The sequence below is a fragment of the Chionomys nivalis genome, chromosome 10 (assembly GCF_950005125.1).
Source record: "Chionomys nivalis chromosome 10, mChiNiv1.1, whole genome shotgun sequence".
In the NCBI taxonomy this organism is placed as follows: Eukaryota; Metazoa; Chordata; class Mammalia; order Rodentia; family Cricetidae; genus Chionomys; species Chionomys nivalis.
This window is the reverse complement of record NC_080095.1, coordinates 78,814,540-78,828,937: the sequence shown is the minus strand read 5'-3', so window position 1 is coordinate 78,828,937 and position 14,398 is coordinate 78,814,540. Positions and strand designations below refer to the sequence as shown.

The 14,398-nt window shown below is 38.3% G+C and overlaps 1 protein-coding gene across 2 annotated transcripts in view; it reads left to right on the top strand.

Annotated features, from left to right (window-relative positions):
- The first annotated feature begins 6,910 nt into the window (after window positions 1-6,910).
- Window positions 6,911-14,398, top strand: part of Agmo (alkylglycerol monooxygenase) — a 256,686-nt gene continuing 249,198 nt past the window's right edge. For both annotated transcript variants that reach the window (XM_057782897.1, XM_057782898.1), the window contains exons 1-2: window positions 6,911-7,133; window positions 8,726-8,856. In XM_057782897.1, coding sequence (XP_057638880.1) covers window positions 7,008-7,133; window positions 8,726-8,856 — 257 coding nt within the window. In that variant the 5' untranslated portion in view covers window positions 6,911-7,007. The remainder of the gene's footprint in view (window positions 7,134-8,725; window positions 8,857-14,398) is intronic.

Below are 14,398 nucleotides of genomic sequence, written 5' to 3'. Positions count from 1 at the left end.
AACCCCTCTGTAATATCTACAAAGATCAGCAGGGCAAGAAATTCTCAAGGGTGCAGCTATGACATTTACATTTCAGGAGCAACCAACAGTTACCTAATTATACTTAATGCCCTCACAATAGGAAGCAAGCCATGCCTAGTACTATAAACCATCTCTGCATTGCAGCTGAGATCATGGACTATAGAAGAAAACCTATTCTGGCCCTTTTCTTTTTTATTGATTTTTATTGAGCTCTACATTTTTTTCTGTTCCCCTCTCTGCCTTTCCCCCCCTGCTTCAACCCTTCCCAAGGTCTCCATGCTCCCAATTTACTCGGGAGATCTTTCTTAAGCAGGACAACTTCTAACTGAATTCTAAATGCTTACTTTTATTCCCACGGGTCAGTAGTTCTCACTCATCATCAAAGCGGCATTTTTTTTTTGTAGCAGATAGAGAATATTACAGAAATATGCAAGTAGTTAAAATGAAGAGAAAATCTGACCTTCAAGTTTCTAGTCTCAATAGACAGATCAACAATGCAACTACTGCAACTAATGGCTCGGGAACGCTATGAACAAGAAAATAAAAGGACTATAAAAGTCAAAAGATCAGAATGTCTGTTGTGAGAATGTGCCTTCTGTATATGAGAGGGTGCGGAGGAATATTACTGGAAGGTGTGTTACTTTTGTTTATGTTGCATTTGTTTAACTCTGTGAAGCTGTGTTACTCTGCCTTTCTAAAACACCTGATGGTCTAATAAAGCGCTGAGTGAGCAATAGGGAGACAAAAATAGGCAGAGAGTGACTGGCAGGCAGAAATTATAAATATGAGGAGAAATCTGGGAAGAAGATCTAGAATCAGGGAGTGAGAGAGGAAGAAGGAGGACATCAGGGGCCAGCCATCCAGTCACCTAGCCACACCGCCAGATACAGAGTAATAAGGGAAAAAATGGTATTCAGGAATAGAGAAAGACAAAAGCCCTAAAGCCAAAGATAGATGGGATAATTTAAGAAAAGCTGACAGGAAACAAGCCAAGGTAAGGATGGGCACTCTTAACTAAGAATCAGTCTCGATGTGTGATTTCTTTGGGAGCTGGGTGGTGGACTTCCCCAAAAGCCTAAAAAGTAAAAACAACCAACTATAAGAGGCAAATTTAACTCATGAAATCTCAAACATATAGACACCTAAACAAGACATATACAAAAAGAACACCAGTTGTCATGCCAATGTGGATGGGGAAGGCCCTACTCATAGTTAAAAAGCTACAGGAAAATAGTGGCTAAGAGGAGGATTAGCCTTTTAGAGTGACACCTCCCTAATAGGTAATACTTTTCAGGTGGCCAGCTCTGAGTCAATACACGTTGGAGCAACTAAGCAGATCTTTAAGGTTATACAAATATTTGCATCTATATGGGAGTATATATGTAACAATAATTAAAAAGAAGTCATGAGTTGAAGAGAAGGGCATGGGAGATGTTAAAGGAGAGCATGAATGTGTAGAGATGATGTAAATACAGCACTAATATGAAATACTCAAGAATTTAAGTTAAAAAAAGATAAATTTAAAAGGCATTTGCTGAAGTTTCTAAAAGTTTCTCCAGGTCATTTCATGATTGGACAGGAGTATCTGTGAGCACTAGGGCCAGACACGGTGCTCATTTTGTGGGCATTAGTAGACATTCATTTTATGTGACATATGGAAAAGCATTGATTAACTGCACCCTCACCAGTTTCAAGCACAAGCAAGTCTTTTCTAAACATTTTCCCCAAATATAGACAATAGTTACTTCAACAGAGGTAGATGTTCATGTCCATATGCCTAGGTAGGCAAGCAGGGTCTACACTGAGTCTAGCATTATGCAGCATAGCTCTTCGGAGGGGTTTCCACTTGTTAGGGAAGCAGTAATTCTTTAGGAAGTTACAATAGAAAGTATTACAGGTCAAGCAAGCTACCAAAAGCTAATTTGCTACTGACCACTTCAGATTCTGCATTTTTCACAAGCATTCAAAGATTAAGATTGAGATTAAGGTTAATCTCACAAAAGTATCTGCAGTATCTAGAATTTCTCAACTGGTTTTGTAAAGACAATCCCTCTCTTTGTAGAGCATCTCATTTGCTATTCCAGGAAATGCACTTGAGATCTCTTGACATTCTCTTACACTGCACTGTGAATTTGGATTAATTCCAGCAATGATTCAAGATCAGTCCTATAAAGAGAGAGTTAGACAGGTTCTGACGCTGACATGCCTGTAGCATTTTGAACTGTCCCTCTAACACTCGACTACTGTTAAAACATTGAGATGCATAAATTTGATGGGATTGTAAAGAAATAACTTTGGAAACACTGTTTGTTTTTCATGTCCTGACCTCGAGTGTATGCCATAAATTTCTTTAAAGTTCATCCTCTACCTGATCTGTTTCTACTATGTCATGGAAAGGATTGGGCCAAAAGTAATAAAATCTGATCTGAGAAAATAGGGAGAGTGATTAAGGCTTCCTGTGCTGTTGTATTATTACAAAGAGTATTGATTCTTGGAGACAGGGAGCTGTTAGGGACAACACTAACTGGACTCTCTAAAAACAGCATCAAAATATACAGGAGCACAGTAGTAAGAGAGATGACTATCTTCAGATGATGGCAGTCGTATGCCACAAAGCTATGCAGTCCATTACACCAGGAAGAGAAAGAAAACACTGAATATCTGCCAACACATACCTAGTTTTCAGAAGCATGAGGCCCAGTGGAACTCTCATATTGGTGGGAACACTGAAACACATTCTCTGTGAAAAGGATTCTGTTCACTTCTTTTTTTTTTTTTTTTGTTTTGTTTTTTTGTTTTTCGAGACAGGGTTTCTCTGTGGTTTTGGAGCCTGTCCTGGAACTAGCTCTTGTAGACCAGGCTGGTCTCGAACTCACAGAGATCCGCCTGCCTCTGCCTCCTGAGTGCTGGGATTAAAGGCGTGCGCCACCACCGCCCGGCTTCTGCTCACTTCTTAATACTAAAGCAAGTTTACTACACTTTATTGAAATACAAGTTGAATATTTTTTCAATTACTCCTACAAGTTTATTTTTTGTGAAATTGTATTTCATGATATTAGTATTTGATCTGTAAACAATTTCCATGAAAATAAAATTAATGTTACAACCCAAGTTTTTAGATTAAAATTAGAATCATTTTATTTATGTGGACATAGTTAAAGTTGCTGCACATAAAATCGTCTTTGACCTGTAGTTATCTTGTCAGTTTTTCCTATGCTGTTCTTAGCTAATTCTTTTGTTTTGATTTTTGAGCTTGAGCTTTATCATTGGGACCAACTACATCTAGGTGTATGCGACAGCTCACTTCGCACCTCAGTGTCCTCCTCTAGCAGAACATCTCTCCTCTCGATGAATTAAGCCAAAATCTCCAATTGTTTCCTTTCACTGTTTCCTCCAGTCTTGGCAGCTCCATGACTGTTATGGAGCCACACACAGCTTTCTAACTTCACTCTACAGCATCCTCCTGAAAGAACGTCACCCAGGAGTCCCGGGGACTCTTCCTTGCTCCCCAAATTCAGCTCTAGTTTATTCACAGAGAAAACAAGACTGATAGTTTTAACACTGAGTTAGACTGTGTGACCTTTGTTTTTAAACTTCCACTCTTTTCTGGTTCCATTATTTAGAGTAAGGGTAGTGGTTAAGAAAAGAAGTCCAGGACAGTTACACATTACAAATTACACATTACAAATTATACATCACACATTACACATTACACATCATACATTACAAGTTTGGCATTTGCTTACATGATGTTGCTAGATGACCTGCTGTCTTCAAAAGAGATTTTCAGAGGCCCAGACACCTTCGAATTTGAGACTATTTTTTCACCACATGCCTACTAAATTTTAACAAGCTGGACCTCAAATTACATATAGGTTCTAATATCAGCAGGTAGAAAAATACTTTAAAACGAATCTTTAATGCAAGAAGCTCTTTTAAGTATGTACGTCACTGTAATTCACCTAGTGCACTTATGACAACACTCTACAAAATTGTGTTCTTTAGTTTTTATGATTCCTATGACTAACATGAACTCTCATATTACTGGAAACATACTTTTAAGATTACAATATCAGAAGAGATCTCTAGTCTAATCCTCAGAAGCTCGTTCTAAAGACTAAAGAAGATGGCGTCGAGTGGGGCAACAGGGCCTCACCCTGCATATCCATTTTTCCTCATTTGCAGAGGTAGGACCTGAAGATGTTGTGGCACCAAGAGAAAACAAATGTTTCTATTCTGGAATCCACCCTTGTATCCTGTTGTTAACCACAGTAGCAAGTGCTCAGACCCTAAGCCGTTTCTCCAGAGCACAGATTACAGTCTGTGCAGTGGAGGATGAGGCCTGTAGTCAGGATGATGCAAGGACTAGGCCAAAACTCACCTCATTCCTTGATCTAATTATCTCAGGTTCATTCTTCCCTCTTTTCTCACTGCTGAAGTGCCCATGGGGCTAGTCCCTGGAGACTTCTTACCTGCACTCCTCTCCCAGCTGCCTTTTGACTCTGCCTAAAATAAATTGCAAGAAAATTCAAGTATATTTTTCTTTCCTTTTTCTACCTTGAATATTGTTTCTGGCAGAATTGGGTCTGTTCAGGGATCATATGTCATAAGCCACATTTTGGGAGTGACTTCTGTCATGGTCCAGGCACGATGGGTTTGTATATTTCAATGTAGATGCATGTGGATCAAAAGGTTAGGTAGGAGGAACATAAATATGAAAAAAAACAGACACAGATGGGACAGAAGGGCAACTCAGTGGATACTGAATAGTGAATTTGCCCACATTTTTCATACACTTTTATACCCTGATACAAAAGGGGAGGAGAAGGCAGAAGATTGTTTTTTAACACAACGCAAAGGACAACCAGAACAGTTACTTGCTTCAGCACTTAAGACATCAGGCCACTATTTCCTAAGTAAAGCATTTGATGTTTGGGGCTGTATACGCAGTAAACACATTCTTGACAAAGTAGGCAGCCACTCCCTATGTCAAGCCTCCTATTTTAAATGAAGAGCAGGAGTAGATTTGAATCCTCTGATTTGATCGGGTGGAGCAGATCCATCTCTATGGGCCATCTTAATGTCCAAATACTAAGTAAACACACTCTAGTTCAACACATTTGCTGTCAAGAATTTTGAAAGAGCAAAAATAAACTCAAACTCTCTGACCTCCAGTCAAGGAGGAATAGCCTCACATTTGTGGGTCCCCACAATCATGCGTCCTTTCCTTATGATTTCTGTTTCCCCTAGGTATGGCAGATCTTGTCTTTCTATGAAATAACTTCTCTGTTGATTCTATATTCTCAGAATGTTAGTAGCTTCCCAGTGGTGACGGTGGTCTCTGTAGTGTCTAGGTTATTTTTCCTTTTTTAGAATTTTACTTATTTTACTATCTCTATAAAAATTCTTTGTACCCAACTTCCTGTACATTAAATCCCTAAGATGATTTTGTTTATCTGCTGTCTACATACACGCCCCCTACACCCCTTTACTCTCTGCTTCAAGACAACAAACAAAGCCTCACTATGTAATTATACACTGAATTTAGAATGTTCTTGATTAAGTTAGGACTCCAAGAAGAAGTTAATATGGTCTACAAACACCAACACAGGTGTATGTCTAAATTTATATATAACAACAACAACAACAACAACAACAACTCTCTTTTGTAGGAAAATGATAAATGATAAGGCAAAATGTTCATTGAGAGAGGAGGTTGCCCTTAATGTCAATGCTGAGTGTCTCCAGCAAGAGATGGAGGGTTGTGGCCATTTCACATTTTACTTATATGTAAGTTATATGGATTTTTATCCCATCATGTATAACATTTGTAATTTCATAAACATATAAAAGGCAGAAAGAAACTCTGCTGTACATAATCACTTTTTTGTGAGTATACCCTTTTTTATCTATAAATGAAAAATGTCTCTATTTCAAACCATTATGTTCTGAGGCTTACTTTGAAATGAATTTGGTTCAGTGTTACATATATCATGAAAGATTTGAACCTGTCAGCATTGTCCTCATGAATTTCTCAGTGAAAATTACCAGGGACAGCCTAAACTGTAACACTTCCTTCATAAATTGCTTTTCTCACAAGAAAAGGAATGTCAGGTTCCACACGATATTCCTTCCAGTATGCCGTGATAACCATATCTGCTGATGTTTATTTTGACAAATTCCATACTTTTCAGGCAAGATCTACACTTTCCCTGCCAATGCAGTCAAGGAAGTGCCCTCCAGTCCTCCAGAAGAGTACAGGGTGTTTAGCTCAGTATGCCAGCTCCAGGTGAGGTCTCTTTAAAGACAAGAAGGCTAGAGAAATTGTCAATAGGTGAGTTTCCACTAAGCAGATTATGCAATAAACCTAGTGGCTCTGGACTGGTTTGCAAAACATTCAGAAGTTCCCACGACAGAGTCAAACCACAGAGGCAGAAATACACAGATTCTCCAGTTTAGGGGCATCAACTGACTGTCAGACTCCCTGTCTCTTCAAAGACAGGAGTCAGAGAAGAAGCAACAAGTTCAAAGACGTGCTGTTTAGGAAAAAACCATAATTTTGTTCCTGTAATCTGACTTTCGGACTCTGCTCTATGAGAGTGCCCTTTCCCCTGTGTATATAAAGCTGGGTTAACTGCTTTCCCTTTCATTTCCCAGATACAACTGGATGAGTTTTATTTATTTGTTTTTCTTTTTTGTTGTTGACAGGTTACTTTCATGCTATAGGCAAACTGCACTGTATGCTTTTTTTCTGGGTTTTCCTTCTCTCGGGACATTCTGCTTCCTGTGAGTCAGCCAGTGAACTCTGAACTTACTCTTGTCGAGTTCAGTGTCTGCATATAAACTGCTGTTGGCCGACCTCCCTGTGGAGCTCCGTGCCTTGCTTTGCTCTGACAAGGCTCTCTCTGTGCTGCCCAGCTCCTATTCTTTGTTCAGTCTTGGGTTTCTACCACAAATATCTCCAGCTAGCAATCAGACGGACAGAAATGAAGAGCCCAGGAGACCAAGACAATGTTTCACTTTCCCAGGGTTTTCGAGTGATGTTTTACATGATGAAACCCAGTGAAACCACCTTCCAAACTGTCGAAGAGGTGCCTGATTACGTTAAAAAGGTGAGGCTGTCTTGAAAGAGCTTCTCTTGCTTTTTTTTTTTTTTCAACATAAACTCAAGAGATCCTGGAGATTCATTCAATTTCCTACTTGAAATTATTACAGTATCATAAAATTTCAATTTCTTATAGTCATGAAACAAAAGTTCAATTTTCTAGAGAATTCAATTTGTCTACAATCTCTACATCTTTGTCTGTAAATCCCCTGTGTATCACTATAGAATATGAGAAAAAATTCAAAGTTTTCCTGGGCATGGAAATTATTGGAGAGAAGTATTAAATAGTTATACTACATCAGTAAGCATTGTAACAATTTTGTTTTAAAATGTTTAACTTATCCACTGCCTCCAGCAAGGTATTTCCTCTTTAAATGGTAGAGTACTTCTGCAGAAGGAAGGATGCACAGCCTGGCTCAGTATAATTCTAACTTTCTAAGTTTGAACTTGAAGCATTTTTTTAAAAACATTTCAAGCCTTTGTGACATTTTTCACTTGTGTTGCTTGGCTATGATTGGAAGTGGAATATTCAGAATTAGAGTCTGAGCATTGATGTTCCCAACCCTGTGAAAGTTGTTTCTACAACACGGCCTGGCACGGAATCCGGGAAAACATGACATCACAGAGCATGCTCTTGGGAGTTCAAACTTCAGACTCATTATCTGTTTCCAAATGACTGAAGTCCATATTGCTTTTGAGATTTGATATCGCCATGTTTATCCAGTGAAGAAAAATGTGCCACTCCTGTCTTCAACAATTATTACTGTGCAAATTATATATAGTCCAATATCCATGGATCAGTAGTTGAATACTCATATTACAAAGCACAGAATCAGAGCTGAATGACTAAAACTTTCTTTTATTGATTGTACTGAGGTATACATTTTCTTCTGCTCCCTTCCCATCATCTCTCTCCCTTTCTACCATCTCCCATGGTCCCCATGCTCCAAATTTACTCAGGAGATCTTGTGTTTTTCTACTTCCCATGTAGATTAGATTCATGTATGTCTCTTTTAGGGTACTGATTATTGTCTAGGTTTTCTGGGATTGTGAATTGTAGGCTGGTTTTGAATGACTGAAATTTTGATGGTGATGCAATCACAGGAGATTAGCTTGTTTGCTAAGAGTCTTCATTTTTCTTCCTACTACTTTCATATTACCTTCAAAAGTAGTTCTAGAAAGTCTAATTTTTAAAATCTCTAATTGAGGGTATTTTTAAGGAGTTCTCTTAGAGTCCGTCTGACTTGTTCATGGGCAGAAAATAGGCTCTTACAGATTTATCTAATTTTAAATGTAATTCCTTTAACTTGGAGCATTTCTTTCCTGATTTTAATTATTCTCCTGGCATAATAGTGATAGTTATATTTATGTTTTTATTTCATTTGCAAATTGCATGGTATGTTTTTAACATATCTTTAGTGTATATCTAAAATAAGTAACTTTCCCTGCTCATTGGTTTGGAAATAACCTGTAGTATAAATTTAGATCATCTCCTGCTTTTGTACCCCTTCCTTACAAAATATGAGAGGACTGATCAGAAAATGTGGAAAATTTCAAAGAAAACAGAATAGCATCTCTTCCCTTGAATCTCCATTCTAGGCAACTCCATTTTTCATCTCCTTGATTCTGCTTGAACTAATCCTCAGCTGGTTTCTCAAGGGGAAGCCACCAGGTCGCCTGGATGATTTTCTGACATCCATGTCAGCTGGTGTTGTCTCTCGACTTCCAAGGTGAGTCACGGTTTAGAACAATGAAAGACAATCCACCATTCTACAATGGTGACATCATGTGGACACTACACATTTCTCTATAAATACTTAAAGAATTCAGGATCTGTCATTCTTGGAAATTTTCTATTTTTTTTTTTTTGCAACACTGACATTTCACGTTTAATTTTAATAGAGAATGCTAAACATTGCGAGTCTTAATTACTCAGTTTCCCTGATACCTTCTTATAGTTTTTACCCAAAGTGACTCCTTCACCTGCCTTACTATAGACCTTGCTCTGCATTTTTATCAAGATCACTGCTAGAATGATTTTTTGTCCCAGCCACATTTTCCACAGATCTCTCCCTATTCTGTCCTATCATAAGCCACATTTTGTGGTGACTAATGTTGCTGTCCACCTATGACAGGTTTATACTTTCCAGGGTAAGAACGTGAGGATTAGAAATGTTAGGTAGGAAGAAGAGAGACATGAAAGAAGTACAGATACCGGATAGTACAAGGTGGGAAAGTCAATGGATGCTGACTACTGAATTTGCCCACATTAATTTTTTAGACACTTTTATACCCCAATGCAAAGAGAGGGGGAAGAAGGTAAAAAAATGTTTTAACATGACACAAAGGACAAGGAGAACAGTTACTTGCCTCAGTACTTGAGACACCAAGTCATTATTTTCTGAGTATTTGGTCAGGGTATGCAGCTAATATACCAAGTATCCTATAGACAGTCACTCCCTATATGAAACCTCCTGTTTTCAAATGAAGGAGCAGGAATGGGCTTGAATTCTCTGACCTTTGGTCAGGGTACAGTGGTCCAACTCTGTAGATCATCTTAATGTCCAAAACACCGAGTAACCACACCCTAGGTCAGGGTGTGTAACTACACCTGGTGTCAACAACTTTGAAAGAGTAAAAATAAACTCAAATTCTCTGCCAAGGTAACAGGCTCACATCTGTGTGCTGCCATATGAGGCCTCAGATGTTTCTCAATAAATATCATGTAATTATGTGAACAATTACAAATCTCTTTTAGTTTTGTCTCAAGTCTGTCCCAATGGTAGCCAAATGCTTGAATCACAGAGACCAGGAGGAAGCCCTTTCCCATTTCCATATATCCCTGGACATGAAGTCAAGTTTTATTCCTGAAACTAAGAAGGTTTAGTTTCAGTTTCTCAGTCTTTTTTTTTTTTTTTTTTTTCTCTCTGTCCTTGTCATCTTTATCTTTTCATGACACATCTCTGCCGCACTTTGTTAGGCCTGGAAAGCCACTCATGTGACTGCCTCCAGTTTCTTTCATAGGTCTAAACATGGATGGAACTTCAGTAAATCTGATCTGTTTCCCATCCCTGATTTGGGCACCTCTGCTCCATGTGTTGACTCTTGCGGTCACTCCAGACACAGTAATCTTGCTGTCCACCTATGACAGGTTTATACTTTCCAGGGTAAGAACGTGAGGATTAGAAATGTTAGGTAGGAACATTTGCACCTCTTAACCTTTATGCACTTTGAAATCAAGAGTTTATGTCATATCAGAGTTTTAGTTCATACTCGTGGAATGATGTCTGGCACATATCAAGTACTCTAAAATAATATTCTTTTTAGTGTCATGCTAAGGATAAAACTGGACAAATAATATGTCAAACAATCAATAAATTACCTACATTATATAGTGAATTATGAGGTATAGGAGGAAAACCAAGCAAATGGACAAAGGTACGTCCTGTGTATGAGAACTAAAGAAGGTACTGACGAAGCAGGGACCATGAGAAAAGTTCCCTAGGAAGATTAGCTTTGAACTGGGGAAGAGTGTGCTTAGAAGTCTCCTACCCCTGCTTCGATTAATGTTTGTGGAGCTTCCCTTCTGGTCAGAGCTCATCGCTTTGGAATGTTTCTTGGAACCCCACAGTGGGAAATCAAGGTGGGTTTTTAAAAATGACATTAAAAACTGAAATACGTCTGAGAAAAGGTGCAATAACTTGATATAATTTCATAATAAGTTTAGGTAAAAGGTAAACGTTAAAAATACACATCAGTGCCAGGCGGTGGTGGCGCATGCCTTTAATCCCAGCACTTGGGAGGCAGAGGCAGGCGGATCTCTGAGATTTCGAGGCCAGCCTGGTCTACAAGAGCTAGTGCCAGGACAGGCTCCAAAGCTACAGAGAAACCCTGTCTCAAAAAACCAGAAAAAAAAAATACACATCAATGTGGTACTCTGAGTAAACTGGGTCTTAGGTTTACAGTCATAAAATAATGAGTTGAGTAAGTGCAGATGTGGTAACACACTGATGTCAAATATAATGGAATATTATTCCTCTGAGGAAACCTCAGATTGCCTAAATACCAATTCAAATTATTGATGAATTTCTTTATTGTGTGGTTTTATGTATCAGAAATGAGCATGAGTCCCTTCCATGTGTATACTCTCACATACATAGATTTAGATTTAGATTTCTTTATTGAAGATAATTCAGTTGGTTTCCATAGCTCATTCAGAGAATATAATGCACTAAGAGTTCTTGGAAATCAGTTGATCTTTCGACTGTGAAATTCATCTAATAATTGAGAAGTACAGTCTGTGGAGGTGCAAATCCAGGTCATGTATTGTACTGCCTGAGAAAGAGCACTTCTGTACTTATTGTTTTGTTTTGTTATTCAAGAATTTCGAGGGACATCGCATTGAATTAATCCTTTGGCTTTTTTTTGTTTTCCTTTTTTAAGTTTGATTTTGGTTTCACGTAAAGAAACATTCTCCCCTTCTAACACTGAGTGCCCAGAAACACACACTTTATTCTCAGGGCAGCACTTCTTCTAGCAATATGACTCATGATGCTACAAAGTTAGAACAACAAACCAAGATTCCCAGTATTACCTTTTATAAAATCATGTCTCAAAAAGCAGAGACCCACGTGCACATGTACATACACACACACACACACACACACTCAACTGATTGGAAATGGAATGGAAATGGAGGTGAGTGGTGAAAAGAGTTATTATAAGGGAAGAGGAGAGAGACAGAGACAGAGAGACAGAGAGAAGAGAAGAGAGAAGAGGGAAGAGACTTAGCTAGAAGCAGATAGTCAAAGTTCTTCAGAATGCAAAGTGAATTTCTGTTTCCTCACCCATTATTTTTAAGACTCCTTAAGCTAAAAGAAGTCTACCAAAACCTTTTAATTCTGTTTCTCTTTGATAAATGGTACAACTTTACTAACTTGGACTTTGACAGCGTTCTTCCGCTGCTATATTTTTAATTAAAGTTTAATTTAAATATAATAATTCTATTTGTAATTATAACAAAAATTGCTGGTCTTTGTTTCTTTTCTTCTTACGGGTTTAAAAAAAATACTAAATTATAAAATAATGCAAGATTTCCAGGAACATTTTTGAAATGTTTCTCAGTTTTCAATGACGATAATGTGAAATATCACATCAAAAAAAAAAAAAAAAAAAACAACGTGAAAGTTACACTTAAGTGTATTTTCTTTTATTTCACTACTATTTTAAAATGAAAGTATAAACAAAAAGAAAGCTGTCTCTCTACATTCGCTCAACTCTGTGTCCTCAGAGAAAAGAAGAAAAAAAAAAGGAAGACAGACAGAAAGAAAGACAGATAGACGGACAGAGAGAAAGAAAGAGAGAGAGAGAGAGAGGGAGGGAGGGAGGGAAAAAGGAAGGGAGAAAGAAAATTTTTGAAAAGCAACTTGACATCAAGCTCAACCAGTATCTCACTTGAAGCGATAGCATTCAATCGACTCCCTGTGCAAATCATTAGCAGCTGAGGGTTAGACTTAACGCGGTGGTTCCTTGGCTCTCCACGGAATCCAGTTCATTTTCAGTACTAGCAGTAGGGATTTGCCCCATCCTTAAAGGATGTAATTGCAAGGAAAAGAATGCTATATCATTAGTTACCCTTCCAGCAGAGAACTGCGCTTCAGATAATACTTCTGGATGGCGCCTAACAAAACAGAGAAAGTAATGAGCCCTCTTCCCAGTTCTGCATTCTTGCAATAGAAATGGTGTCTGGAGACTTGGAGGAAAAACAATTTTATTTGACGATCCTGGTAATATAATTACATACAATTTTAAATCTCTTAAAAAGTAATACATTGCTGACTGTATCCACAGTCACTAACAAGAAGCAGGTTAGAGATAAGTTATTTTTCTGTCAATTATTTGAGTATGTAACTATAAACCTAAACTTGACTGAATGAAATGTGTGCCATGTCTATTTTTTCAAAGCATAGTTTTCAAAACACTGTACTACTGACTTATACATTAATGAGTGAAAAATAATCACATCTCCCCTGCTCGCTTAAGCAGAACTCGAATTCCACTCCTTCAGTACAAGTCCAGGACCTCGATTTCTTCCATCCTACCCAAGTTACTGTTTCCATAAACTGCACCCTCCCAAGAGAGGCTTTACTGCTGATAGAAATATCCATAGTATGTTCGTTCTGAAGAGGTTCATTTATTCTGTTGAAACAGCAGATGATAAATCAAATTGCAGTAGGCTCAAGAGATAATTTAAAAAAGTAAATTTTCAAATGAGTTCAGGACACTCCACAATTATTGCTTAGGGGGCATGGCCAGCTTTGACTATGGTGCCAGTTCTGTAATATTCAGCCATAGGTACATGGAAGCTACGCCTGCAACGGAATTTTCCATTTCTGATGGAAATAAAAAAGTAGCTCAGTTCATAAAAAAATTAAAAGGAGGAAATTAAATTTTTTTGAAATATTTTCAAGTCCTTAGGGTGGGGTTAGGAAATAAAGAAAAATCTGTGACTTCAATGACATTACCTTCTTCAGTGAATGTAGTTCCATGGGTTCCCAGGCACAACTCACACACTTCTTAATACTGCAGCAAATACATTTATGGTTTAAAGAGTGTTTTAGAGAAGTGAGGTGATGGTTTTATAAATGTCGTGCACTTTTGCAGTGAGAAGTGGCAGGAAACGCTATGACCGTTTATAGAAAGCAGAAGTTCTTTCCTTTACCTTGTGACTGAGATATTGAAAAGTCAGTGTTCCACTAGATGGAGCAAAAGTGGCAGCAGCTCTCAGACAGTCGAGTTCTGAGGTCAGTTATGAGAGGTTTTGAGATAAACATAGAGTCAAATTCTCTGAAAAAAAATAATTTCTCAGAAAAAAAATAAGCCTCACACTCAGATATATGTTAAGTACGAGCGTGTGTGCATGCGTGTGTGTGTATGTGTGGGTGCATGCAAGTATGTGCGTGTGTGCGTGTGTGTGCGTGTGTGTGCGTGTGTGTGTGCGTGTGCACATTGTGTGCGTGTGTTGTGCTGCACTGTACTTTAGCAATTGAGGACAAGCTGTGTAAATTACTTCACTCTTTACACCCTGACCCAATTTTGTCATGTGTTCCTAACCTTAAAATGTCACCGTTTGAAGAGAGTGCACAAAAAAGTCTTGAGCAGTAAACGAAAGCCGTCGTGCAGAGGTCTGCACAGCAGGTACTCTTGTCTCTTGATACTTAGGTCATTTCCTTGATCTCACATCCGCATTCCATGTAAGACCCCGTGTTTCTT